Here is a 27685-nt window from a genome sequence, read left to right as displayed (position 1 = left end):
GTCACAGCCATTTGAATAGCTGAAGTTTGACGGGCATCTTGTGTCACGGGAGCAGGCTCCTACAGGGAAACAATGTGAAATAAAAGAGCCTTGTGGTCTTCTTTCAATGCCTCTTGGGTAGATGTGTCACTTCTGTTCATCACAGGGGCAACTAGGCATCCTAAATCTGCCTCTTGGATGCCGATATGATAAGAGTCAAACAGCAGCAGCGTGGGTTGGATTTAAACTGGTGGCCTGAAATAAAAAGGGACACCATTCTCCAGTCCCCTGAGATGAGGCAGGAAGTGGAATCTACCTGTTCACTTCTGTCCTGAAATCTGAAACTCATTACAAAGCTGAAATTCGGGCCAAGTAAACAAGAGCTAGTGAAAAAGCCAGACCTAAGTTTCCATTGTGCCTGGGCCAAGTTTCTGGTGCCAGGAGGTGGATTTATGGGTTACAGGCTGAAATGTAGAAGCTTTGCATGTGTAGAGCACAAGTGGGATTTATTTATTTAATCCCCCCAGAAAGGGAAAAAGACAACCACGGCAATCAAGCACCTTTCTTCGAGCCAAATGAAAGATAATCCAGCCACGACCATGGCTAGGTTTTGTTAAGAGTGGTTGGTTTTATCATCTTTGCCAAAGCGCAATTTGTGGTCTTTATTTCATCAGTATCAGCTTCAAAACAGGTGTCAATCAATAACCCAGATGTGAGGCTCCACTAATAGAATTCTATTTGAAACCCTGCCTGTCAGGACGTACACCCAATTAATGTCCCTAACAGATGATCCCTCAGTAGACCTACAAAGCTCCTCTTCTGTTCTTAAGTGCCAGGTTCCTATAAAAAAAGGTAAGGTAAAGGACCCCTGGACAGTTAAGTCCAGTCAAAGGCGACTATGGGTTTGCAGAGCTCATCTCGCTTTCAGGCCGAGGGAGACAGCATTTGTCCTCAGACAGCTTTCCGAGTCATGTGGCCAGCATGACTAAACTGCTTCGGGGACAACAGAACACCATGACAGAAACCAGAGAAGACGGAAATGCCGTTTCTCTTCCCGCCACAGTGGTACCTATTTATCTACTTGCGCTGGCGTGCTTTTGAACTGCTAGGTTGGCAGGAGCTGGGACAGAGCGCAACAGGGTGAGCTCCCATTGCCAAGTTCCTTTACTTTCTCATTGGCATCCCAGGCATGACTGTAACTAACAAATTATATGAGGCTCCTCTTGAGGGTGCACCAGTGAAATTTCTCTATTGGCAAACATACACACCAAACCAAAAAACTCCAGTTGTTTTCAGATTTTGAAAAAGTACAGCTGCTTTCAGAATTTGGAACATAGTGAAAATTTGCATTCCACAAGGAGAGTTTGACCGGCAACGAAGTGATGCAGGGTGGAATACAGATGTCTAGCTTTGTAGTTAATAGATCCACCATATGCAAAAACAATAAATAAAAACTGTTTATGAATTGCAGCCTGCAGTGAGCTGCTACTTAAAATGGCCTTCTAATAACAGTGTAAGAAGAAGCTGGGAGAGTTTGGGCACATGCAAATTGAAGATTTGCCACCATGAAGAAAGTGTACACCCTTTGTGGATTAAACCAAAATATGAAGAGCATGAGCTCAGTTCACTTTTAATTGGAAGGCTCCTTAAAGGTACAAATCCCCTAGTAATGCAGAACATGTGCCTGCTGCAAATATGAGGCAGGAGGATGGAATGATCTCTTTTTTGGTGCTACAAAACAAACATTCCTGGTGGAAACTGAGCTCTGAGTGTTTGAAATTCTTCTTGGCATGCAGTTCATCCATTTAGGTTTTCATATACCACCATGGAGTTGATGGCTACCGCAGAAGGGTAGCATGATTTGGATGGGCCTCTTTAGCAAATTAAAAATGGGCACTTTTTTTTAATGATTGTTTTTTTAAGGAAAAGGCATACTTTAAAAGACAGTGGACACAGGACAATAAATTTTTGTGGCAGGGTTGTTGGCCAGCATTCCTATTTATTCTGAATGCCAGAGTCAATGAGGAAGAAAGCATCATTGTAGCGTTAGCTGTTGTTTGCCAGGAAAAAATGGAATATAAAGCATGATCATGCTGACGGGTTGATGAACGGATTTCTAGACAAAAGTAAAAGGGGACCTTACTAAAAGCTAGATCTGAATTGTTGGAGCCAAGCCCACATTTTATTGAATCTTATGAACCATTGAAAGAGATGCTCACTCAGTAAACCTTTCAGCATAAACCTCAGCAGAAGTTCCAGTGTACACATGAATCTCCCTGATATGCAAAGGATTCACCATTCATTTTTCAGTGGAACATGTAAAAGGCAACTTTGTGGTTGGTTGTGTTCCAAGGAGTAAACATTGCAGAAAATGGACCAATGCTCATTTGTATCAAGTGACGATTTATCTGTAATAAAGCTGAGCCCTTGTGTAAAAATCCTGTTCATCCCTTAAGTCAATGCAAGTTTTACTATTAAAGTGGACAGCAGTATAGTTTCACCCTGTGTGGTCACTCCAGTTTACCCTCCTTTGGGCAATCCAGCTTTTCCCCAGATGTGGGAGTTATTTATAAAATACCAGAACAGCATTTATTTACATTTTCATGTATACAAGGAGTACATTAACATTCCACAGTGTTTATTATTTAAAAGCCTTTTGGAGGCCTCTGAAGCCAAAGGGCATCTTTCAGGGATGTCTGCAGACATGAGACCCACCCACAGTTGCAGTTACTTAATTTCCCACATGCCACTTACCCACATTGACCAAGAAGTCTCCGTTGACCCTCTCTGATCTCACTGCACAAATGGTGATGAAAGGTGGGCAAGGAGTGCTGACAACAGAACAATTTAAATCAGAACTATGCAGCCTTCCTTTGCCACACACATTGCCAATGTCATCTGAAATCAAGTAGGGTTTTTAGTGAAGGGAAAAGGAGACACAAAGCAAAATGACACATTCTTGTTTGTTTCCTGACATGCAGATGAAGATACGATCAAAATATGTCTGTTCTGCTGGCCTCAGAAGAACTACATGGATTTTAATTACCTGACAATAGTACCTCAAACTTAACAGAGAAACAAATAAAGGCTCATTCATATCTTGGTTTATTAAACAGAGATATGATCATCTAAAAGCAGCCATTAGGTTCCCAATTCTGGCACAAGAAGTATTCTTCAACTTTCTACTCTTAAAGCAGGAGATGACAATGTCACTGGCATAACTTCATTTGCCCTGGATGAGGCCACAGACAAAGAGCAGGAGTACCTGCAACACATTTGCTGTTGTTTCAGATACAGATGGCGAGAATATGTTGAGTCCCACAACCCCTCTAACATGCATGTTAAAGGCTAGGGGGACCACTTGCGAGCGGAGGACCATAATCCTTGCCATGGTTCAGACCAGGGTTAGTAGCCGTCAAAAGCATCCTATATTCCTGGCCAGCTACAGACCAAACTACACATTACACAGGAGATCCATGCTTCTTACACAAGCTCCATGATCATTATGTTGGAGGTACCAATGTTGTTGTTTTTTACTTAAAAGCAGCTGTGCATAGGGTGGGGGTCCAAATTTGATCAGAGTTGTGGCGCTTAACCTTTTCTCCCTGTAGTCTAAATCACACACACCCTCCTTAAATTAGGTTACTTCATCATTTAGGTTGGGAAATTATACAGCATCCACCCCCTAACCCCCAGCTCCAATCAAATTAGGAGGCAGCCTTCCCCTGCCAGTTGCTTTTCAATAAAAATAAAAGACTGATCAATTCAATCATGGACCTTTCACTTAATTCAAAGTTTGGCCATTACTTCTTCTATACACTGTATATAACCTTATATACCGACCTTCAGTCAAATGGTTTCCAGAGCAGCTCACAACAAAATACATACAAAATCAGAAACAAAATGATAAAAATCAGAAGAAAAAAACTTATAAAGAAACCAGCAATTAAAAATAGCAGATGAATGCTGATGAAACTCAGAACTTTAAAAGCCTGGGAAGTTTGCAGTTCTCTGAATTTTTCAATGAAAAGTTCTCCAACTCACACCCCTCCCCCTCAGTACAATGAAGCATATATTACGAGAAAGTGCGCACACACAAAAATGCTCATACTAGTAAAACATAATGTACAGAAATGCACTATGTTAGATAAAATAACTTGCAATTATGTGTGTATCCAGCAAAATTGTCTGCAAAAATGCATACGAATTTGAATGCTAACTTAAAAACCAACAACAGACTGATGTGGAAATGGGTAGAATTAAACTTAAGAATGGAAAAGCAAGGAATTGGTAGAAACCGAAATCGACAGATTTGTCTATCCTTAGCAGGCATGCAAGTCTCCTTGGTTACAGTCTCCCCAACAATGGTGATATCTATTTCAATTAAAATCATAGTAATTATTTCTAAATGTGCATCTTTACATATAAATTAGCATATGTTCACTTTATGCATCCCTGTGACTTCTTTTGTTCTCCATTTTTGACAGTGCGTAATTTGGTCCCATCTCCCTCTTCCTTCTGTATACCCATTAATCTGTTCTACGAGTTCTTCCAACCCCCTCAAGCAGATCGTGGGGGCATAGGGCACACCAGGGGAGTGGGGGGAAATTCTATTTCACAAGCAGAAATCGTTATATTAATGGGTAGTTTAATGCCATCCCAGGCCTCATATTAAAATAATTTTATCAACCAGTTAATGAGCTGATTTTCGGTATGCATTCCAGGGCAGAAATGCCTTTGCTTCAACCTGTTTAACCTTTGATGATGATGCATTGCTACTGCTATAGCTGTGGTGGGTATTTTTAACCTTTCATAACAAATGCACTTAAAAATACACTGCTTTTGCAGTTTAATATTTAATATATCCAAAAGTGGGCCTCTAAAGCTTTCTCAGACTCTCAATCATTACTGAAATAGCATCCTTGTTAGAAGCCCATGCCTTCTATACAAAGTTTCTAACTCAGACCAATATCTTATCTGATGCAATTTAACAATTTTGGTTGTAGAACTTTTTCCAACCATAGTAAAGTCAGTAAAACCTTGAGAATTATAGACTTTGACTGGCTGATTCCTATTATTCCTCTTATGAGTATTTTGTTTTTATAGTCTGTTTTATTGCCGTGTTGTATATAGTGTTATGTATTGTTTAACTTATGTATTACTGTTTGCCACCTTGTCAAATTTATTGATGAGAATTTTTTTAAATAAAATTTCTCCTTGAGTTTATGCATCTTCAGTTTAGTGAAACAGGAATAATTTTAATCATTAATCCCAAAAAAATCTTTCAAATGGGTTTGTATGGTATTTTTGTATGGCATTTCCACTTGAAAGCAGAACTACATTAAGTGAAATAGGTGGTTTTTGAATATGATTGAAATGTTCTTAACTTTTTTTTTTAAGCAATTATTACATATCTGTTTTAAGTTTCCTGGCAACGATCACGCAACACAGACACAGATTAAGTCAGCTAGCCTATGTATGCCAACTAGGGGATAAGACCTATTGGACATAATGGAATTTACTTCTGAGTAAATATGCAAAGGACTGAACAGCAAATCTCTCATTTTCATTACTGAGTTTAGCCATTTTACACAAATGTCTCAAAGAAACGAACAAATATTAGTAAAATATACAATACAACATATTTAAAACCAACATGCAACACAAGCTAATCAAATCAGAAAAACAATCCTTCCACACACAACTCAGCTCTAACGCCCAGAAAAAGCCCCCAAAGAAGGGAATACCACTAGCTGTTGCAAACAAAAATTAACAAATACATACCTAGAGAGCAAGAAATAGATTTGCTTGACACTGAAAATTTGTCAGTGTTGGCCCCAGGAATACCTGGGGAGAGCATTCCAAAGACAGGGGGCCACTACTAACAAGACCCACAGTCTTCTCACTGCCCTCTGAACCCTCACTGGCTGGAAGCATACAGAGAAGCACCTGCAATGCTGACCACAGGATCCAGGCAGGCTCATGTGCAGAAAAGTTTTCCACAAGGCACAAAGAACCTGAGCCACACAAGGTTTTATAGGTTGACACCAGCCCATTGAATTGGGCCCAGAAACAAATTAGCAGCCAGTGCAGTACTGGATTTATGCATTTGGACTGTGTGATTCCTTTCAATAATCTGGCTGCTGAATTCTGCACCAGCTGCAGTTGCAGGCCCCCTAAAACGTTGCAGTAATCCAGTGGTGACGTTACCAAGGCATAGATCACTGAAGACATGTTATCCTCATCTAGATAGGGTTGCACTTGGGCTACTAGCCAAAGCTGGTAGAAGGCACTATTATTCTGCTATAACCTGCTTTTCTCAAAGCAGCTATGAGACTCCTGTATAGGGCCGGCCCACCCATGAGGCAAGGTAAGGCAACTGCCTCAGGCAGCAGGGTCTACTGGGGTAGCAGATCCAAATGTAGATCTTTATTCAGTGCCAGCTGATTCAAGAGGCAAGGTAATAGCCTCTGGAGGCAGAATTCACAGGGGCAGCAGATCCCAATGCCAATCTTTCTCCTCCCTCCCCCTTGTTCCTGAGGTAGATCTCCCCTCACTCCTTCTTCCCTGGCGAGGAGGGGGGGGTGCCATTTTGGAGCCCACCTCAGGTGCCAAAATGTCTTGGGCCAGCCCTGCTCCTATATGTAGGCTCTCAGCCGATGTGGATATTTCTTTCGTTTCAAAATTGTGCAAAAGTTTACACAATCTCAAATTGCTAGCCTTTATTCCCTGAAGTTTTTAGTCGAGACGGAGTAGCTGTTTCTACACAGCTCTGCTTATTTCCTTGGCAGCAGCAGGAGAGAATCCCATTAATGGATCCCTGTACCACACAGCTGTAATGGAAAAGGTAACTGCTGCCCTTGCAATTGTTACAAATGCTTTGCGAATGAATAATAAAGCTTCCATTTAGCTTCCAACTGGTGCATATTGAGGGAAATGTGGCAAATCTGATGGCCGCAGCCTTGTACTGACTCTTAAGTGATCCTACCGCAGTCAGTAAAACATCTCTGGAAAATGAATTAATCCAGGTATAGGACTAAAGTGGTTCTGAATTTGAGCCTAGCTCATTCTAAAATAATAAAGGACTCTTACTCTAGACAAGATATAATCTTACTATATAAGGCTAGCACAGACGACGCTGCAGTTTTTTTATTTTTTACTTTTATTCTAATTCTATAAAAGCAAGTCAGCTATAGCTCCAATACAAATAAAAAAAGCCCCACAGAATTTCAATGCATTCTTTATGGTTTTCACCTCCATTTTCCTTAGGTTTCAAACAGGAAGACAACTTCCTTGCACTGCTAACATTTTTTCACATTAAAAAAATGCAACAAACTGGGTTCAAATGGTCAGTTACACATTTTGCGTCCTGAAGTACCACATCACTGAACTCTAAACTGTGTAAGAAGAAAACAGAATGCCTTTCTCAATCTCCCACTGGCAGTTTCAAATCCACCTTCCTCTATAAAACCCATTCACCTTCCTTAATGATTTATTGCCTCCAGATGTGTACACGCATAACCAGGAATCAGAACCAATCAATATAATGTCTATACTATATGTCATCTCTCCCCTCGCCCCCAACTGAATTTGTCATTTCTAAAGATAGGCTGTCAAGCGAACCCTTGATAATTACCTGCTTGCCATCATTTGGTGCTGCCTCTGTTTTAACTGTACTTCCCAAGCTGTTGGCTGAAGGAGATCGAGGTTTTGACAGACAGTATTGTTTCCCTTGGAGTGCTGGCAAGTAGCAAAATGTTGCTCTTATTCCTTTAACTCTCTTCCCACACAGGAGTGCAATTTCCGAAAGCACAGTGAGAGAGGACTCTGCTTCTTTTGAGTTTTCTTTGGTTCCCCTAGCTACTTTTAGATCATAAAGGTAATTGGAAGGATTCCCTGTCCAATCATGGGAAAGTAGGTGGGGCTAGAATAATGAACCTGAAACTCTGGCTTCAGAGTAAAAGCATTTCAGCCTGACCCAGATCTCCTCATGCAAAAGAGAAAAGGGAAAGCACCCGCCAGCACAGGACAAAAGGATAAACTGGAGGATTTACGCCACTGATTACAGTCCAGCTCAAGGCTCAGTTAGTAACTAGAATCTTTTAAGGTATTGAAACAGCACACAGGGCAGCCGCACATTCATAATGCTCTCTGCTTATAGTATAGACCTCACATGACTCATTTGTTTCTGAAGGGAAAGAGTCTTTTATTACTTCCTTGTTTATTCTTTTCTCTCTCTCTACTTGCCAGACATTAGCAACATTTTGATAGGAATGTTTCCAGCTCTTTGTAAGGAATATATTTGGAGTACAGAGGCACAAGTTAGGCCTTTCTAAAGAGGATGGCCAGCTAATGGTTGCTTTCCTAATTATGGTGTTTGTTCACAAAAGTACTCCTGCAAATTATATGCACGAGGAAAATCATGGTGTATGAAGAATTCATACTCCTATCTACGCAGGTGTCCAACAGGTATGTATTTGAATTCAGTGGTCCAGAATTAAGACAATAAAAAGCGAAACTCCAAGGTATAAATAACTACTGGGAGGGGCTGCAGCTGTGCAGTAGCAATTGCATTGCAGGTGTGAGATGTCGAGTTCAACCTCAGCAGATCCAGCAAAAAAGTTTTCATGCAACAGAGCTTGGAATAAGGGCTTCCTGAGATTTTGGAGAGGCGCTGCCAGCCCAGGTAGGCCATAATGAACCAGATGGATCATTAGCCTGTCTTATAAACAATTTGCTTTGTATTCTTCTTATGGGTGTAGCTTGTGGGATTGTTCTCACAAACAAAAATCGTAATATTCTAGAGGCAGAATAAGAACCAGATTTACCTATGTCTCTTTAGCAGGAAAACCTCCCAGCTTACTGAAAACACAGGTATATTTACATTGAGTTATGGATAATGAACTCTTAAAACCCATGGGTCTTATTTGGATTTTGCTCCATAAGGTATGAATAAAGCTGGTTGGAGATGTATCTGGATGGATACAGCTAGGAGCTGTACTAATCACTGCTTCTCTGCTGTAAGATACAAGTGGAATTACAATTGACTTTCCACACTTCGGAATGGGACATAGCACTTTTTTGGGGGGTGTACATTCCCCTGAACAAACTCCCTCCACTACACACCAATTTTTAAATTCTGTTCTTTAATTTGCATGAATATGCCTATTTAAATGACAACTTTGTGATTACTTTCAGGACATCAGGACGTCAAAAATTATTAAAGTGCATTTTAGGGCAAATTTCATACGTGGGGTGGGGGTGTGAATTAATATGTTGCTTAAAATGGCAGCAGCCAAAAAAGGCAGTGGAGGTTATTATTGTCATTCTACCCCCCACTTGAACATCCTAATGATATTTCATTTCAGTATTATTTCACAAATTTTTCCTTTAAAAATATAGCTGGAGATATTATAGCTCTAATTAAAAGACTGAATTTAAAAATAAGCATGATAATAAAATGGCACCCAGCCTGTGAAGGTGCACAGAAATGGCAATAGGTTCACCCTGCCTGATATATCACTGCACATGTCAGAAACATGCCTCTTAGAAGGGTGGAGGAGTAGTCTAAAGCAATCTACAGCAGCAGATGTTCCATTTTTTGGGGGAAGTCAGATTTGGCAAGTCTTTTTGGAAGGCAGTCTGAGAAAGGATGGAAGCAGCGTAGGAAAACACAGGACCACGACGATTTGATGATGCCATCGTATGGATGCCCCATAAAAGTGGAAAGGAGTGACAATGACACACTAAATACTTACAGCGCAATCTTAGGCATGTCTACTCAGAAGCAAGCCCCAGTGAGTTCAATGGGACTTACACTTGGGTAAATTGGTATAGGACTGAGCCTAAGGCACCCTGAGAAAGACCTTTCATGTGAATCTCACATTTGTACTTGAGAACTGATGTATTACAAGAACCGGATAATATTTAACCAAGCTGCAGAACAAGTCTTTGACTTGGTATAAAAGGTGCTTGGGAAAAATGTATTTCCTCCTGTAGAGAGGCTGACAATGTAGAAAATACTTCTACTGATAAGAAAGTATGTGAAGTTAAAGGAGGGGGGGAGTAGTTCTGACTAAGCAAGATGTCTATACTCTAACTTTTTAATCAGGTGTGTTTAACAAGAGGGTGGAGCTAAATATATCCCACGTCACCACATATTAAATCAGGCTGGAGACCTTCAAGCCCAGTGCCAATTGCAGCCCTCCAAGCCTCTGTCTGCCCTCACAACTCTCCCCTGACTGCACCCTTCTCCCCAGGCTGTATCCCTCACTGGTTCTGCTCCATGGGATTTTATGTGACCAAAATGCATCCTTAGAGTATGATTATCCACTTGCTTGCTTGGATGGGGAATGAAGAGATGTGTACATGCATAGACTTCTGACTTTTGTAGGGGTGGTCTGTAGCCTCTTGTACAGAGTCATGTCCATTACTCCACTACTGCACATTTAGAGGTATCCTAAAACACAACATCACTGTAGTGCACAATTGAAAAGCACATTGTCCTAAGGACACACTGAACACCCTACCTATCCATTAGGTCATTTTTATCATTAATAAAATTGTATCTAGTTTAATATTTTCATACTGCTTTTCTGCCAAAACACAACCAATACATTTTTCTACAATAGCGCAAATGACATCAAATAATATGTCAGATACCTTGAAACAGAACAAAATTTTAAAACACAATAAAAATAAGCTGCGCCGTATAAAACTTTAAAGCCTTAAAACAGACGACAACAACAAAAACAACATTAACAGAGTGAGGTTCTAATCCTAAACCTTATCTGGAAGCATGTCTCAATGAACTCCATGGGGCATATTTCTGAACTGACAGGTATAAGATTGCACTGTAAAACACAGTTCATACTTTTAAAGCTGACTGGAATAAATGGAGTATCTGCCTCCAGTTTAAAAAGGAGGAAGTCTGGCAGAGCTTCACAAGCAAGCAGCTCCACAAACCTGATCAGGGGTCAGCAAACTTTTTCAGCAGGTGGCCTGTCCACTGTCCCTCAGACCTTGTGGGGGCCGGACTGTATTTTGAAAAAATATATATGAATGAATTTCTATGCCCCACAAATAACCCAGAGATGCATTTTAAATAAAAGGACACATTCCACTCATGTAAAAACACCAGGCAGGTCTCACAAATAACCCAGAGATGCTTTTTAAATAAAATGACACATTCTACTCATTTAAAAACACGCTGATTCCCGAACCATCCACGGGCCGGATTTATAGGCGATTGGGCCAGATCTGGCCCCCAGGCCTTAGTTTGCCTACCCATGCCTGACATCAACACTGAAAAAGCTCTGATTTAAAAGAGCCTTGCAGCCTTAGGTTACTCGTAGCCACTGTGTTAAGGGTAATACCAAACACAGAATATAAAAATCCACATTTTAAAAAATAATTTAAAAATAGTGTAGTGCACTAAACAAATTAAATAAGTGGCTGATGCTGGTGAGTGCACCCAGTGAGTTTTCTAGGTTGATGTGAAAATACAGAGTAAGCTATGATGTACAGTTTCATACATTTTGAGAAGCAGTGAGGTTACTATAACATCCTAAACACTTCGCCCATAGGGCCAAAAAGTGTTGTTGCATTTGCCAATGGATGCATACCCTCTCTTAATATAAACATTTGCAAGGACAGCAGCAAGTGGACTGGGTTATACATTTTAATCTCTGGATTTGATTAGAACCATGGCCTGTGTTTATATATTTTAATCTTTGGATTTTATTATCTTTCCATTGCGGTTTGAGGATTTAACTAATACCTGCCACCCTCCTAGAACAACCTCTAATGTCAGTGTAATGCTGTATGGTTCAAAGAATACAGCTTGAGAACTTTTGTCTAAAGATTTTGGAACTACAGATCATCTTTCTAAATCAAATCCTCACGTAGGACATGCCCCAATTTTCCTTGTAGTAATGGGCATCTTTGCAGCCGGAATCACAATCTGTCTGTCCCCACTAGACTTCTCCACTGAGCTGCATATGACTTGAAGTTGCAGGAAGGAATGTTTTGTGATAAGAATCAAACCTTCACCAGTCAATGAGCATTACAGCAAGCAGGCTCTGCTGACAGCCTGGCAAATGAATGGACTGTTTCTTGTCTAGGGAGAGCTCAGCAAATCACTGGCTTAAGTGGCTCAGAATTTGACTCAAAGGAAAGGATGCAACAGGTGGCATTATCACTGCTAACCTTGCCTGCCCCCACTTTCTTACCTGTTGCAACAGTGTCTTTTGGTTCTTGCATAGGGCACACTTATGACCCTTCTTAAGTGCCCTAACAAGAAAGTAAATTACTGCCTTGCGCAGATTGCCCATAAAGCCTTGCAGTTAGGGGGGGGGGGAATGAAAAGCTACTTTTGCAACAGTGCCATTCCCTTTCATTAGCAAAAGAAAGCAGATCTCATGAGGTCTGTGGAATGTTAAGGAATGCAGTAACTAATGGGAAAGAAAGCGCTCAACAGATACGTTTGCAGCAGTTTGAATTTTCATAAGACGACCCTGCAAACTAGTATTTCAGAGGGTTACCTATGAAGAGAAAGAAAATGTGGGAGGTGGGGGGCAGCAAGTTCCACTCTCCTTAACAAATTCAAAAAGGTAGAGCTAAAGAAAAACGCTCAATTCTGGGTTACTGAAACATAAAAATAAAATTTTAATATTCTAATAGATAAAATATATGCTACAGATAAATATTTGGCCAATGCAAAAGGCCAAAAGAAGTGCAGAACTTCCTCATCTCACCTCGTTGCTTTAGGGATCCCTTAGGCTGTGATTGGTTTAGAGCCATAGACATTCCTTCCTGGGTGTGCGTAGCATCAGTCCTGTGTTATCTCGCTATGGAAAGGTCAGGGACACACTGCTTCCCTGCAGTCTAGATCTGCCTGACACGGCTCGTTCACACTTCCGCTTGTCCCGTGCCTAGAAAGCATGAGTCTGAGAGATTTCCCCCTTGCCCTGCTCTTTCCCAAGGAAAGCCCACTCTTTAGCTCTACATCGGAACAAATGGAAATCTGTAGAAACCTGATCTGTTTATTTCAACTGAGCACTGAAGAGCAGTTTTCCCTTGGCGAAAACCATGGAACAAGAGGAAGAATGGATCAGCCCAGTCTCTCGCCCTCCCCATCTCCATCTGCTCCACGAGACTGACACCCCCTTTGAGTCGCACCAGTCACTTTGCCTTAGAAAAAAAATGCTCAGTGAACTTTACTGGCCCACAGCCTGGTCACCAACCTTGCCCCTATGCTCAGGCTCCTGACCAACATCTGTAGATAGTTTAGTTAATGGAAACAAATAAGGATGACCAGAGTCTGTTACTATAATCAGTAAAGCTGTTTATCCTTTGATAGCTTTGACTACGTAACACAGCACAGTCACTAAGCAATCCAGTAATCGCAAAGACAAAGTTTGTCTCCAGGTTTTCTGGAGTTTCGTATAGTGAGTGTTCGCATACCTGTGTGTATTAGGAAAATTTGGTTCACAGTAAGATGCTGGAGGATTTTCAGGAGGATTAAAAAAAAGAAGAACCCAAATTCCTAATGAAACCATGTGGAAATGGGGAGGACTGACTTTAAGATTTGAATAGTGAAAAACTGAAATGGACAGATTCACACATCCCTATACTGAAGTCAGAACAGCCATGTTAGGGTAGCAACTATCAACCTTCCAGAAAGCAGAACTGAGGAGAAAAATATTTTGGTATGAGAAATTGGTCTGACAGCTGTTGCTTTATTACATGCAAACTTTCAAATACAGAAGCAATACCCTTTTCCAGGTTTCCTAATTGAATCAGCTGTGGGGGAAAAATCCATAGATAGAAGTTGTTCTGCCATCTTTTGGGGGGTTACAGGGGCATTCAATTTGCCAAATGTAGTCCTGAGCTTAAATTGAAGAAAGTAGGAAAAACCACTGGGCCAGTAAGATACAATCTAAATCAAATCCCTTATGAATACACAGTGGAAGTGAGGGACAGGTTTAAGGATTTAGATTTGGTGGACAGAGTGCCTGAAGAACTATGGATGGAGGCTCGTAACATTATACAGGAGGCAGCAACGAAAACCATCCCAATGAAAAGAAAATGCAAGAAAGCAAAGTGGCTGTCCAACGAGGCTGTCCAACAGGAAATTGAATGCAGATTTCCAAAAAATAGCAAGGAGAGACAAGAAGGCCTTCTTAAACGAGCAATGCAAAGAAATAGAGGAAAACAATAGAATGGGACAAACCAGAGATCTATTCAAGAAATCTGGAGATATTAAAGGAACTTTTCGTACAAAGATTACCATAATAAAGGACAAAAGTGGTAAGGACCTAACAGAAGCAGAAGACATCAAGAAGAGGTGGCAAGAATACATAGAGGAAATATACCAGAAAGAAATGGATGTCTCATACACCCCAGGTAGTGTGGTTGCTGACCTTGAGCCAGATAGTGAAGTGAAGAGTGAAGTCAAATGGGCCTTAGAAAGCACTGCTAATAACAAGGCCAGTGGAAGTGATGATATTCCAGCTGAACTATTTAAAATTTTAAAAGATGATGCTGTTAAGGTGCTACACTCAATATGCCAGCAAGTTTGGAAAACTCAGCAGTGGCCAGAGGATTGGAGAAGATCAGTCTACATCCCAATCCCAAAGAAGGGAAGTGCCAAAGAATGCTCCAACTACCGCACAATTGCACTCATTTCACACGCTAGCAAGGTTATGCTTAAAATTCTACATGGCAGGCTTAAGCAGTATGTGGACTGAGAACTCCCAGAAGTGCAAGCTGGATTTAGAAGAGGCAGAGGAACCAGAGACCAAATTGCAAACATGCGCTGGATTATGAAGAAAGCTAGAGAGTTCCAGAAAAACATATACTTCTGTTTCATTGACTACGCAAAAGCATTTGACTGTGTTGACCACAGCAAACAATGGCAAGTTCTTAAAGAAATGGGAGTGCCTGATCACCTCATCTGTCTCCTGAGAAATCTCTATGAGGGACAAGAAGCTACAGTTAGAACTGGATATGGAACTGATTGGTTCAAAATTGGGAAAGGAGTACGACAAGGCTGTATATTGTCTCCCTGCTTATTTAACTTATATGCAGAATTCATCATGCAAAAGGCTGGGCTGGATGAATCCCAAGCCGGAATTAAGATTGCCGGAAGAAATATCAACAACCTCAAATATGCAGATGACACAACCTTGATGGCAGAAAGTGAGGAGGAATTAAAGAACCTTTTAATGAGGGTGAAAGAGGAGAACGCAAAATATGGTCTGAAGCTCAACATCAAAAAAACTAAGATCATGGCCACTGGTCCCATCACCTCCTGGCAAACAGAAGGGGAAGAAATGGAGGCAGTGAGAGATTTTACTTTCTTGGGTTCCATGATCACTGCAGATGGTGACAGCAGTCACAAAATTAAAAGACGCCTGCTTCTTGGGAGAAAAGCAATGACAAACCTAGACAGCATCTTAAAAAGCAGAGACATGTCCTTGCCGACAAAGGTTTGTATAGTTAAAGCTATGGTTTTCCCAGTACATAGTGATGTATGGAAGTGGTGCTGGAGAGTCCCATGGACTGCAAGAAGATCAAACCTATCCATTCTGAAGGAAAGCAGCCCTGAGTGCTCACTGGAAGGACAGATCCTGAAGCTGAGGTTCCAATACTTTGGCCATCTCATGAGAAGAGAAGACTCCCTGGAAAAGACCCTGATGTTGGGAAAGATTGAGGGCACAAGGAGAAGGGGGCGACAGAGGATGAGATGGTTGGACAGTGTTCTCGAAGCTACTAACATGAGTCTGACCAAACTGCGGAAGGCAGTAGAAGACAGGAGTGCCTGGCGTGCTCTGGTCCATGAGGTCATGAAGAGTTGGACACCACTAAATAACTAAACAACAACAACAGTAATTAAGCCATCCCAGAACACGAGCGTCTTTCTTGGAAATGACGAGGGGAGAAACTTAGGAAAGGAGTGACATTTTTATCAAGTTACAACTGACAAGGAAAGGGGGTTATTTTATGTATTCTTCTGCTGAAGCAAAACGGGGAGGAGGGAAATGTAAATTAATTCCTGGCTTGTCTTTCAGGGCACAGTGCCCTCACAAGACAGCCTATAAAAGGAAATTTTAAAAGTCATAAAACATCAGAAGCACAATAAAAACAACAGATTACTGTTCAAAATCATTAATTTAAACCACCAGCAGCCAAATGCTTTCAAGCACAGCACATTAATGAAATGTGAGCTGGGATAAAAGCATCCTCAAAATTCTCCTGAAAACCAGCAGTGACGAGGCCATACACATCTCCTTAAGGAGGCAGTTCCAAAGATGGGGTTCTGCCAGTGAAGAGACTCATCACTGGTAGACTGCTGTCTATCAAGTCTTACTTAGCAGACCAGAGGGCAGGTGGGAAGAATAGCTTTTCTCCAGGCTTTACAAAACAGCTCCCTTCTTTTTCCATTCAGAAATCCTACAGTTGGTACTTACCTGGAACGTGGGTCGAGATGTCAATCCTTGAAGAGCACTTCTGTTGTTAAACTCCATGCAGCACTCTGCACATGGCACAGGGTATTTTGGGGTAAGTGATAGAGAAATTTAGAAAATGTAATAATAATTCCCAGCAGGTACTTAAATGTCAATGTATTGTCTCCAGGAGAATGCAGTTCCTCATCACCACCACTAGCAAGTCCTTTGTAATTATGCAAGAACAGGGATGTGTTTGTGGGTGTACCCGGGTACCGCAGGTGGCGCTGTGGTCTAAACCACTGAGCCTCTTGGGCTTGCCAGTCAGAAGGTCAGCGGTTCAAATCCCCATGACAAGGTGAGCTCCTGTAGCTTTGTCCCAGCTCCTGCCAACCTCGCAGTTCAAAAACACACCAGTGCAAGTAGATAAATAGGTACCACTGTGGCGGGAAGGTAAACTGTGTTTCCGTGCGCTCTGGTTTCCGTCATGGTGTTCCGTTGTGCCAGAAGCAGTTTAGTCATGCTGGCCACATGACCCAGAAAGCTGTCTGTGGACAAACGCCGGCTCCCTCGGCCTGAAGTGACATGAGTGCTGCAGCCCCATAGTCGCTTTTGACTGGACTTAACCAGTCATTACTAGGGGATTTGCACCTTTAAGGAGCCTTTCAATTAAAAGTGAACAGAGCTCATGCTCTTCATATTTTGGTTTAATCCACAAAGGGTGTAGACTTTCTTCATGGTGGCAAATGTCCAATTTGCATGTGCCCAAACTCTCCCAGCTTCTTCTTACACTATTATTAGAAGGCCGTTTTAAGTAGCAGCTCACTGCAGGCTGCAATTCATGAACAGTTTTTATTTATTGTTTTTGCATATGGTGGATCTATTAACTACAAAGCTAGACATCTGTATTCCACCCTGCATCACTTCGTTGCCGGTCAAACTCTCCTTGTAGAATGCAAATTTCACTATGTTCCAAATTCTGAAAGCAGCTGTACTTTTTCAAAATCTGAAAACAACTGGAGTTTTTCGGTTTGGTGTGTATGTTTGCCAATAGAGAAATTTCACTGGTGCACCCTCAAGAAGAGCCTCATATAATTTGTTAGTTACAGTCATGCCTGGGATGCCAATAAGAAAGTAAAGGAACCTGGCAATGGGAGCTCACCCTGTTGCCCTCTGTCCCAGCTCCTACCAACTTAGCAGTTCAAAAGCACGCCAGTGCAAGTAGATAAATAGGTACTGCTATGGCGGGAAGGGAAATGACATTTCCATGGCTCTGGTTTTTGTCACGGTGCCCCGTTGTGCCAGAAGCGGTTTAGTCATGCTGGCCACATGACTCGGAAAGCTGTCTGAGAACAAATGCTGTCTCCCTTGGCCTGAAAGCGAGATGAGCACCGCAACCCCATAGTCTCCTTCGACTAGACTTAACCGTCCAGGGGTCCTTTACCTTTTTACCTTTACCTGGGTAGCATCTGTGAGTAACAGAACTCCCTCTTCTCATGCCCGCTCCATGTTGCAGTCTTTAAAATGTTTTGGGTTTATTTCTGTTTTCAAACATATTTAGAGATCTAATACCACCCTGAAAAATGAAAAGGGGGAGACAAAAAAAAAAGTGGCGACATTCAATAGAACTACCATTTCTCACTTCTTCACCAGAACAGTACCCTGCCATTTTTAAAAATCTTGTTTCTTCTATTTATCTTTAGGATTCATATTAGTAAAAGAAGAGAAGTGATCCCCCTTGCTACTGCATCTCCCCCATTTTAAAGCATTGTATATCTGTTACCCTGCAGCAAAGCAATCCAACCTTCAGACGTTACTCAGGCTAACCTACTGGTGGATCTTTGTGAGCACAAGCACTGTATTTACGAACAAAGTGAAAAAAATTCCTGGAAAGTTTCTCCGAAACAAAATAGAGGGTTGGGGAAAATGTTATCTTTGCAACAGAACTACCTTGATGAATTTCTCTGGATCCTCTTTAATAAATGGGTAATTTACAGATATTTGTAATGCATAGGAATATCTAGAAAAGCCCTTAAGGCTGCAGCATCCTTAGAAACACTTTGCATTCCAAACTGAATGTTCCTACAGTTACTACAGCGTCCCCTGGTGGCAAGAAGGTGCACCTGCACAATGCAGGATCTGTGCTCAGCAGGCTTGGACTAGATGAAGCCCAAGATCCTTCCTAGCTCTATAATTCTGTTACCCCTGCAACGATTAACGCTACATTGGCATAAGTATATTCATATCAACAAACTGCACTGAAGTCATTTATGGCACAATGATCAACAACATAGGCAAAGCTATTTAATGCTAGCACTACAACTATTTTATTTGAAAATCTAATTCTGCCCATATCTTCAGTAACAATGAGGAAGAAATTTGTTTTGTTTTGCAGCTCAGTGCAAACCTATATTTATTTCACACCTCCCAAAACAATGCTTAGGCTGAAATAGTTATTCTTTGAAATTCACATTTCTTGAATTTTGCAATGCAGTTCTCTAATCAAAAACATGTTCAAAAATATTTATACTGAGGGATGATGTTTATAAAACGTGCATATATATATGAAAATAACACACAAAAATGTATAATGTTACAGAAAATTGATTGCAAACATGTATTTTAGTCAAGACCGCATACTGAAATATTTATATTAGGGTACAAAGATCATTAAAATCCTGATTTTAAGAAAACAAAACAAAACACACACCTGCAAACTGATAGGGAAATGTGGCAAACTGAATTATAGACAGGAAAAATGAGATAAGCCAAAATTGACAGATTTGTCCAAACCTAATCTGCAGGTCTGCTTCAGAAATCAGTGGTTGAAATCTGTGGTCCCCTCTCACCTGGAGAACTCAAGCAACCTCTTTCAGAGGAGGCACACAAAGAAAAGCTTGCAGATTGTAAAAAATATTATTCAAATTCATTAAAAAAATTAAATAAGGTTTCTGATGACAAACCCAGGGTTAATGTAGATTAATACAGGAAGCAGCAGTCCTTGAAGTATTGGTGTTCTCAGCTGCATAAGGCTTTATGAATCAAAACCAGCTCTTTGCATGGAATGCAGAAGTCAATCAATGGCCAATGAAGTCAGGCAAAAATAAGAGTTATATGCTCAAACCACACTAGTCCCAGTCAACAATCTGGCTGCTGAATTCTGCATTAGCTGCAGCTTCTGAACACCCTTCAAAGGCTGCCCCACATATAATGTGTTCTAACCTAGAGGATACCAGAGGAGAGATAACAGAAGCTAGGCTGTCCCAACTTAGAAAGGGCTTCAGCTGGACCACTAACTGAAGCTGATAGAAGGCACTCCATGCCATGGAGTCTTCTTATGCCCCCATCAACAGCAGTGAATCCAGCAGCACACCCAAGGTGCACGCCTAATGCTTCAGGGGACTGCAACCCAATCCAGAACGGGCTGAACCCCATTCATTCAGTCTAGGGAACCACCAACTAACAGTGTAACAGTCATATGTGGATTAAGCTTACTGGTTCTCATCTAGTCCATTACCAAAGCCAGAAATCAATTCAGCGCACCCACCATCATTTAAAGGAGAAATAGAGCTACGTGTCATCAGCACATGTAATGACAATGCTGTCTAAATCTGTGCATGACTTCACCTTAATGCACTTTACTTGTGCAAACCTAAATTCCTGGTTTCCAATGGAATCCCTCTCACAAAATGCTGACGGTCTTGAAGCAACCTGATAGTGAGGAATATATATATATACCCATAATAAACAGTGCCTAGTCACTTCTGAGAGAGAAGTTAAAGTTAATGTGGCTGACTTCTGATTGGACAGACATAAATTCAAGCTGCACAGCTCCAATCCTGGTTTGTTTGTTTTTAATACTTTCCCTGTGCTTCTACTCAGTGCTTTTCCCCCTAGAAAAATAGGTGCCGGTACTCACCATGAAGTTGTTACAGTAAGTGCCACACTTTTTAACAACAAAAAGAGGTGCCAGTACTGTGTATCCTTGAGTACCCCCTGAAAAAAATACACTGCTTCTACTCATATATTCAAATCAACATTTGATAATGGCTACAAACCAATAAAAACAAACTATGTAGATACTTTCAACAAAGCAGAATAATAAGCAGTCATAAAACCCCCAAACTAATTTGATGCACAATTACCTGTAAGCACCGTAGAACACATTGGGAACTAAAGTAAAGATGACTTTATATGCGGTGGCTTTCTGCTCAAACTTCACAAGAAACCTCTGAAAGTCAAGGGGTCTTCAAGAGCAGCGTCCCATATAGTGGTGCAGTTAAGTAATTTTGGGTTCTGAACTGAATTGTATCACAGTTTCCCCCCAACCCCTAAGATGTGAATGAATGCACCTTATTTCAAAATGTAGCAAACCAGCACACACATACTTGAGAAGCCCTCGCACTCATTCTGCTGATGAAGCCTGGGATTTCTGCCTCAAAGTCCCTCCCCCAACACATATCTGAAACCCAATCAACGTTATATGGATTAGTCAATATTTTCTTCATTCCAGGTCAGAGAAATCTCTTTGATGACATCCTCCTGGCATTTATTTTGGTTTAAACATGCTTAGTTGATTTTTTAAAAAAAGTTGTAGTTTCACTGGCCCATTATTACAGGCAGTATTAATCAATAAAATTTTAAGAATTAAAAAACAGGCTACTTTCCTGATTCCTTTTTATCCCTTTGGCTGAAAAGCAAAATCAAATAGTTAAGATCCGTTGGCTTTCCAACCTCTCTCACGTTTCATGATGTCCTACACATATCATTGTCTTCTCTTGGAAGATGATGGGGTAAAATTCAGATCAAAGACCAGCAACCATATGTGACGGTGTTGTGCACAACTATACAGTGGTACCTCGGGTTACATACGCTTCAGGTTACAGACTCTGCTAACTCAGAAATAGTACCTCGGGTTAAGAACTTTGCTTCAGGATGAGAACAGAAATTGCGTGGTGGCGGCGCAGCGGCAGCAGCAGGAGGCCCCATTAGCTAAAGTGGTGCTTCAGGTTAAGAACAGTTTCAGGTTAAGAACGGACCTCCGGAACGAATTAAGTACTTAACCCGAGGTACCACTGTACAATGAAATGTTGCAACTACAGTACTAAAACTAAGCACATTTCCAGAATGAGGTGCAATTTAGTTAATTTGGAGCAAGCAAAACAGTACAATCTATGGAAGTCTACTTTGTAGTAATCCTTATTTAGTTCAACTGAGGTTACTTCCAGCTAAGTATATATATAGGGCCTGCAGCCTTACTTCCAGGTAGGTGTGCTTGGGTTTACAGCATTTGCTATACTTACCTAGTTAGCTTAGTTAAGCCTTGGAGTGGAGAAGACCTGGCTTAGCAATCAATTTCACAAGCAGAGACACACGGTGGAGTATTAAGATGATCAGTAAACTGGATTATCTCATCAGGTGTATGTTTTTTCCTTTAATGCCTTGTTAGAAAGGAATTACACCTGGATATTATTTAAGAAACCAGAACTGACCAGACCAGAACTGACTGACCAGAACTGCATGTGGAAAGGGTGGTTTCTTTGCTTCGACAAATCCCCATCATGAAGATTTTTGGGGAAGTACTTGTTTGTCTGTGGTCTCTAAGGCTACTTTTTTATAGTGTCTTGTGTTCCCCCAGTCCCAAGGATGAAAGGGGATCTCAGACATCGCTGGTGTCAGAAGCCTCTGAGCTGCCTCCAGTGTTGTTATTTTGTCCAGATGCAGAAAATGGCTACGGCCAGTTGCCTACACCTTCCAAGATATTGTCTGACCACCATCAGCAGGAGTTGGGAGATTGTGTGCCAGGACCACAACTGGATTCCAAAGCCCTGAGATACATGAAGAGGCTTTATAAAATGTCTACTACAAAAGAAGGATTCCCAAAGATAAACCATCTCTATAACACAGTCCGACTCTTAAGTCCAGGTGCTGAAGGCAAGCACCTCACCATAGGGCAAACAAAAGGTAAGTGAGGAGATATTTGATGACAATGCCCCCCCCAAAAAACCTCACATACACACACTTGGTGTTTTGGGGTTGAATTATTATCCCATCTGTAGATTTCTTGCCCTTGTAAATCAATGGAATTTCTGTACTGTTCTTCTTATAAAGGTACAAACAATACAATTTGTTGGTCCTATATTTGTGTCTGTGTAGGTATGCAACCTTTAGAGGTCAAAAAGCTCTCTGGTCAAGTTCACATGAATCTTCTCTATGAGTAGTTCATGTTTCCAAGCATGTAGTAATGGGAATTTATCCTTTTCTAATGTGTATCTTCACGCTGGATTTCTATTACGGGATTTCTATTGTTACTATTGCGGGTATATCCAAAACTGTATAAGAGTTTTGTTTAATTATTTGTGGGATAGGCCAAGTGGGGATTGTAATAAAGCCAATCTTAATTTTGGCAGAAAACTCGGAATGGGTCTGGTCATCTGGCCACAGTTTGGATTACTGTAATGTGCTCTTCATGGAGCTGCCTTTAAAAGTGCTTAGAAACTGCAACTTGCTCAAAGAGCTGTAGCCAGACTGGTGATGCACTAGTTATAGGGAGCATATGGCTGCTTCTGGGCACAATTCAAAGTGCTGGTTGTCACATATCTAGTCCTATGTGGATTCAGTCCAGGCTAACCAAAAGACCATCTTTCTCAAGCGAACCTGCCTGAGCTCTTAGATCTTCAGGGGAGGCCCTTCTCTTGGTCCCACCACCCTCACAAGCATGCTTGGGACACAGGAAGAGGGCCTTCTTGGTGGCTGCTCCCAAACTTTACAGCTCCCTTGCTAGAGAAATTAGACTGGCTCCTTCCTTGTTGTCCTTATGCTGGCAGGTGAAGGCTTTTTTGTTGCAACAGGCTTTTGGGAACTGCCCATTTTTAAGAAAAGGGATTGAGCTGTGATGTTTTTTTGGAATGATATGTATGTTTTATTAGAGTGTGTGCATTCAATTGTTTAATGATTGCTTTTTTCCCTATGTTTTTAGCTGTTTATACTTTAGCTGTAAGCTGCCTTGAGTCCCTGTTAGTGGAAAATATATAGGGATATAAATATAATAATAATTTTGGTGGCATTTATATAGATCTGTTTAGCACTGTGTGAGAGAACTGTTTGGATTTAATAACTTGTAACAACGGAGCCCTTGTTAGGCGCCAAGCCTATTAGTCGTACCTTGGAACCTGAACACCTTGCAAGCTGAACATTTTGGCCCCCAAACGCCACAAACCTGAAAGTTAGTGTTCCGGTTTGTAAACGTTCTTTGGAACCCAAACATCCAATGTGGCTTCTGATTGGCTGCAGGAGCTTCCTGCAGCCAACTAGAAGCTGCGTCTTGGTTTCTGAACTTTTTGGAAGTCGAACAGACCTGAAAAGTCAAGAGAAAGAAATGCAAGTTTTTGGCCCCTCTAAAACATTCTGGGGTTGCTCTCGGAATAAACTGCATCTTTAGAGTAAGGCACACAATTGAAATCTTCCTTGTTACTTATAATGCTATGGGAAAGCTGGAGTTGTGAGGAATTTGCTGCTTAAATAACATAATATTACGATCAAATTGCTGTCATTGGTACAAAGTATTTTTTCTTTCTTTTGGCAGGAGACCTTCATTCACCAGACTTCCTCTTCAGCTTGGACCGTGTTACTGCTTTGGAGCACTTAGTCAAGTCGGTCTTACTCTACTCATTTGATAAACCATTTCCTAAATCGTGGGCTGTTACGTGTACAGGTATTCTGGTTGTAAAGGCGGGTGGTGCCTCTGGTCAAGCACACCCCATTATTGAACATGCCATGACCTTCCACTTTGAACTTGGACGCAAACAGGCTGAGATTGATGTGACCTCTTTTATCTGGCCTCTGATAGCCTCTAACAATAGAAGCGTTTACATGGCTGTGAATATTGTTTGCCCGAATAACCAGCCCTCCAACTCCAAACAGGATCCCTTTAATATGACACGGGCATCGCTTTCTCTTCTCCTGTACCTCAATGACACCAGTGAGCAAGCTCACCCTACATGGGATTTTCTCAAGCACAAGAGAAGGAACTCCATGCAAGCCAGGCTGGAAAGGGGTCCTTTCGCAGGTCTCAGAAGGGAGGCAGGAAAAGACCTCAAACAGAGCACAAGAAAGCCTCGTCACCGAAGAGATGGAGATGGTCAAGAGGAAAACAAATCAGTTTCCATAGACAACTTACGTAAGTACTACGAACAGTTTCTTTTCCCACAAAATGACTGTAAGCTTCACAACTTCAGGCTGAAATTCAGCCAGCTGGGCTGGGACAGGTGGATAATTGCACCACACAGATACAATCCTCGCTATTGCAAAGGTGACTGTCCAAGAGTATTTAGGCATCGCTTTAGCTCTCCTCTGCACTCGATGATACAGAACCTCATACATGAAAAAATAAACCCCTCTGTCCCCAGGCCCTCCTGCATACCTGCTGAATACAGCCCCCTGAGTGTCTTGGAGGTAGAGCCTGATGGATCAATTGTGTACAAAGAATATGCAGATATGATTGCTACCAAGTGCACTTGCCAATAAAGCCAGTGCTGATTTATTAATAATGTGATATTTTCCCTTAACAGTAGAAGGAAAGTAGCCTGTTGGTTAAAAAAGAAAAAGAAAAAAAAGACTTAGAATGGAGTACTGAGGCAGGTATTTTCAGGACAGCATTTAATTAGCCCCCTCTGATTTGAAAGAGGCAAAGTATGGGCATAAGGAGGTTTCCTTGTTATCTTTTTTCTTTCTTCAAAATGGGGGGGGGGAGACATGAATTGTGAAATGTTTTGGCTAGGGGAAGAGTGGAAGCGCTGTTTCTCTAGATAAGCAAAAAAGTAGAATGCCTGTCCTTTCATGCCACTTTTGTAGTGTTCTTCTTTAATCATGTTGAAAATATTTTTTATTTTGAAGAAATTTTATGACAAGTGTTTGGGCACAGAAGGTTTTATTATTGCTAACTGCTCAATCACTTAATTTTAATAAGTACTTTTAGTGATTGAAACTGGTTGTCTGAGACAGCTCCTGTTCTTTATTATGATGACTACCAGATGTAAAGGTTCGTTTAAAGCAATGAATAACCTTTTGTTTAACTTTGAAGGCTCTCATGTTACAAAAGAATGTAATTGTAAAAAAAAATGTCCTAGTTGTGTGTCTAGGAAACACCTTACTAGGGTGGCTAAACACATTACAAAATCCTGTGTGAAGACACGTCTGAGTGGGCAGTAACCTGTAACCTGCATGCAGATCATACATGCAGCTTTCTACATGGAACACAGGCATGACGTCATGCAAGTTTCTTGCTAAGTTCTACACAGAAGTGCCTTCAAACAGATTGGGGTGGGAAGTGACTCACATTTCTGTCAACTGAATGGTGGGCACTGGGAAGGAATCTGTTGAACTTGTCCATGAGCCTACATCAGACTGGATTGATGAGCTCTGTTAAATATGGCATTCAGAAATGTTCAAATGCTTGCTGTCTTCTATTCTGGTTGGTTTATGAACAGGAAACAAAATTCACCTAAACACAAATTAAAACACAAAGTTACATTCTAGTGCCATAGTTAAGCATGTCTGTAAATGAAAAGTAGGTGGGTTTTCCAGTGATAAGCTAGCTTAAAGCATTTTAATGATTCCTTTCTTCTGTTGCTGAACTGAAATTCTGTCTGAATGTGTTTGTAAACCTGAACACTTGCTGGAAATAAATGTGAAGCAGTTATAGCTTGGCTTGTTTGTTTGCTCTTTCTAGAGAATAATTGTGATTCACTCATTTTATTTAACAGGCCACTGACAACCCAAGTTCACGATATCAGTTAAAGGGGAAATGCCAACACACCAAAACAAGGTAGTGACTTCTAAACCCTTGGGTGGGACTCCCCAGACATGTGAACTAACTAGCTAACTAAAAACAGAACACAAATAACTTATGGGATGTTTAAAGAGAGATAAGAAACCTCTATAACTCATCAGCTACATGGAGAGGAAACTTTGGTGTTCCTGCTGAACACCAAATCCCTCTCTTTGCTCTCCTTTTCTTTAGGGAGGCAGCGGGTGGGGTGGGGGGGACAAAGAAGACACATTGCTTGCTGCCCAGTCTCAGCTAAACTAAAATCCTGGATTTCACCATTGTTTTCTATGGACAGTTCTCACTGCCGCCACAGGGGGGGTCTAAAGGAACTGGAAGTTCAGATTGACTACTATAGCCTTGTTCGCATGTACAAAAAATGGTGTGAGAGCTTAACTGCAAAGTGAGAGTTGGTACATTATGGCAATGCATGGTCCTTTGAATTCATGTTCTTTTGAATGCATGCATAGGGCTTGTGCGCTGAGCAATTAAATCTGTGGTTAGGGAAGTTGAAACATGGAATGCTGGTGGTTTGGGGGGTGGACAGGAAAATGGAAACGAAGAGAGGTAAGGCATGCTTAAGCCCCGTAACTGTTCAAGATCTGGGAGGTGCACATTAGGAAGTTCAGCGCTCCTGCCCATGCTAAAGAAACAACTAGTGCTAATTTTTTTTAAAGTAGGTCTTTGTTGACTAAGATTTTTGCAATGAACACCATAGGCATGCCTCTGTGAGAACGGAGGTGGGTGCTGTGACAAGAGTTGGTTAATTAGCTCTTAGCTGTGTTCCTTACTAAACAGTAGGTACATACGTTGTTTCTGCTACTATTCTGAAGAACTTGCTTCCAATATGACCTCACCAGACTTCATCTCTCTAAAAAGCCAATAAGCAAATCATTGCCATGCAGCACATTGTGTACGTACAGAAGCTTGACACATAGAATATTACTTTGAACAATATATTTTTTATCTCCAGTCCTCTAAAACCTGCCTACCAGATCACTGATCCATTTCTGTAACTTCTTTATATAGTGCTCCCCCTTACGAGAACTGTCAATTTGATAATTTAACGTTGCTTTCAAAGTTTTTGTGGTAGTTCAGTCTCGGAGACAGGAATTACTTTTCCATGTTTTCTCATATAAAATAGTGAGGGCATACAGATCTGTATGTTTTTCATCTCGGACATTATATTTAATGTAATTAAATATATACCTGGGTCTAGCTTCATTTCATATGTTTGTCCAATTAACCCCAACACCATTCTCCAACATTTGGCTGCCTTTTACATACCGACCACATATGAAACAAGCCTCCTTTTTGTTGCTTAGAGCATCCAGTGCTTTCCTTCTCCTTACAGATTTCCCAAGTTTGCCATTGACTTGGACACATCTGTGTACTCATTTCATAATTCTCTTTATGCTGTGTGGCAGATTCT

General features: G+C 41.1%; 2 protein-coding genes across 5 annotated transcripts in view; one reads left to right on the top strand and one right to left on the bottom strand.

The window, feature by feature from the left end:
* The window catches only part of SHROOM1 (shroom family member 1), a 44464-nt gene extending 36627 nt beyond the window's left edge, over positions 1-7837 (bottom strand). Inside the window, exons 1-2 of one of the 3 annotated variants that reach the window (XM_077924506.1) lie at positions 7616-7836; positions 2734-2877 (exon numbers count right to left, since the gene is read on the bottom strand). The gene's annotated coding sequence lies outside the window, so the exon portion shown is untranslated. Of the gene's footprint in view, positions 1-2733; positions 2878-7615 lie in introns of all 3 variants that reach the window. The other 2 variants (XM_077924507.1, XM_077924505.1) reach the window with 2 other exon arrangements.
* A 380-nt stretch (positions 7838-8217) lies between these two features.
* GDF9 (growth differentiation factor 9) lies at positions 8218-26129 on the top strand. Of its 2 annotated transcripts, none has more exons than XM_028717961.2 (4): positions 8218-8448; positions 16430-16542; positions 22066-22391; positions 24013-26129. In XM_028717961.2, exons 2-4 carry the CDS (start codon positions 16523-16525, stop codon positions 24951-24953), a joined length of 1287 nt encoding a protein of 428 aa, XP_028573794.2. In that variant the 5' UTR covers positions 8218-8448; positions 16430-16522; the 3' UTR covers positions 24954-26129. The 2 variants fall into 2 exon arrangements, with proteins under 2 accessions (XP_028573794.2, XP_077780634.1); XM_077924508.1 differs by having other exon boundaries at positions 8433-8448; positions 18131-22391.
* The last annotated feature ends 1556 nt before the right edge of the window (positions 26130-27685 follow it).

Source organism: Podarcis muralis, chromosome 2, assembly GCF_964188315.1.
Source record: "Podarcis muralis chromosome 2, rPodMur119.hap1.1, whole genome shotgun sequence".
Taxonomy (NCBI): Eukaryota; Metazoa; Chordata; class Lepidosauria; order Squamata; family Lacertidae; genus Podarcis; species Podarcis muralis.
This window is presented reverse-complemented; position numbering and strand designations above follow the sequence as displayed.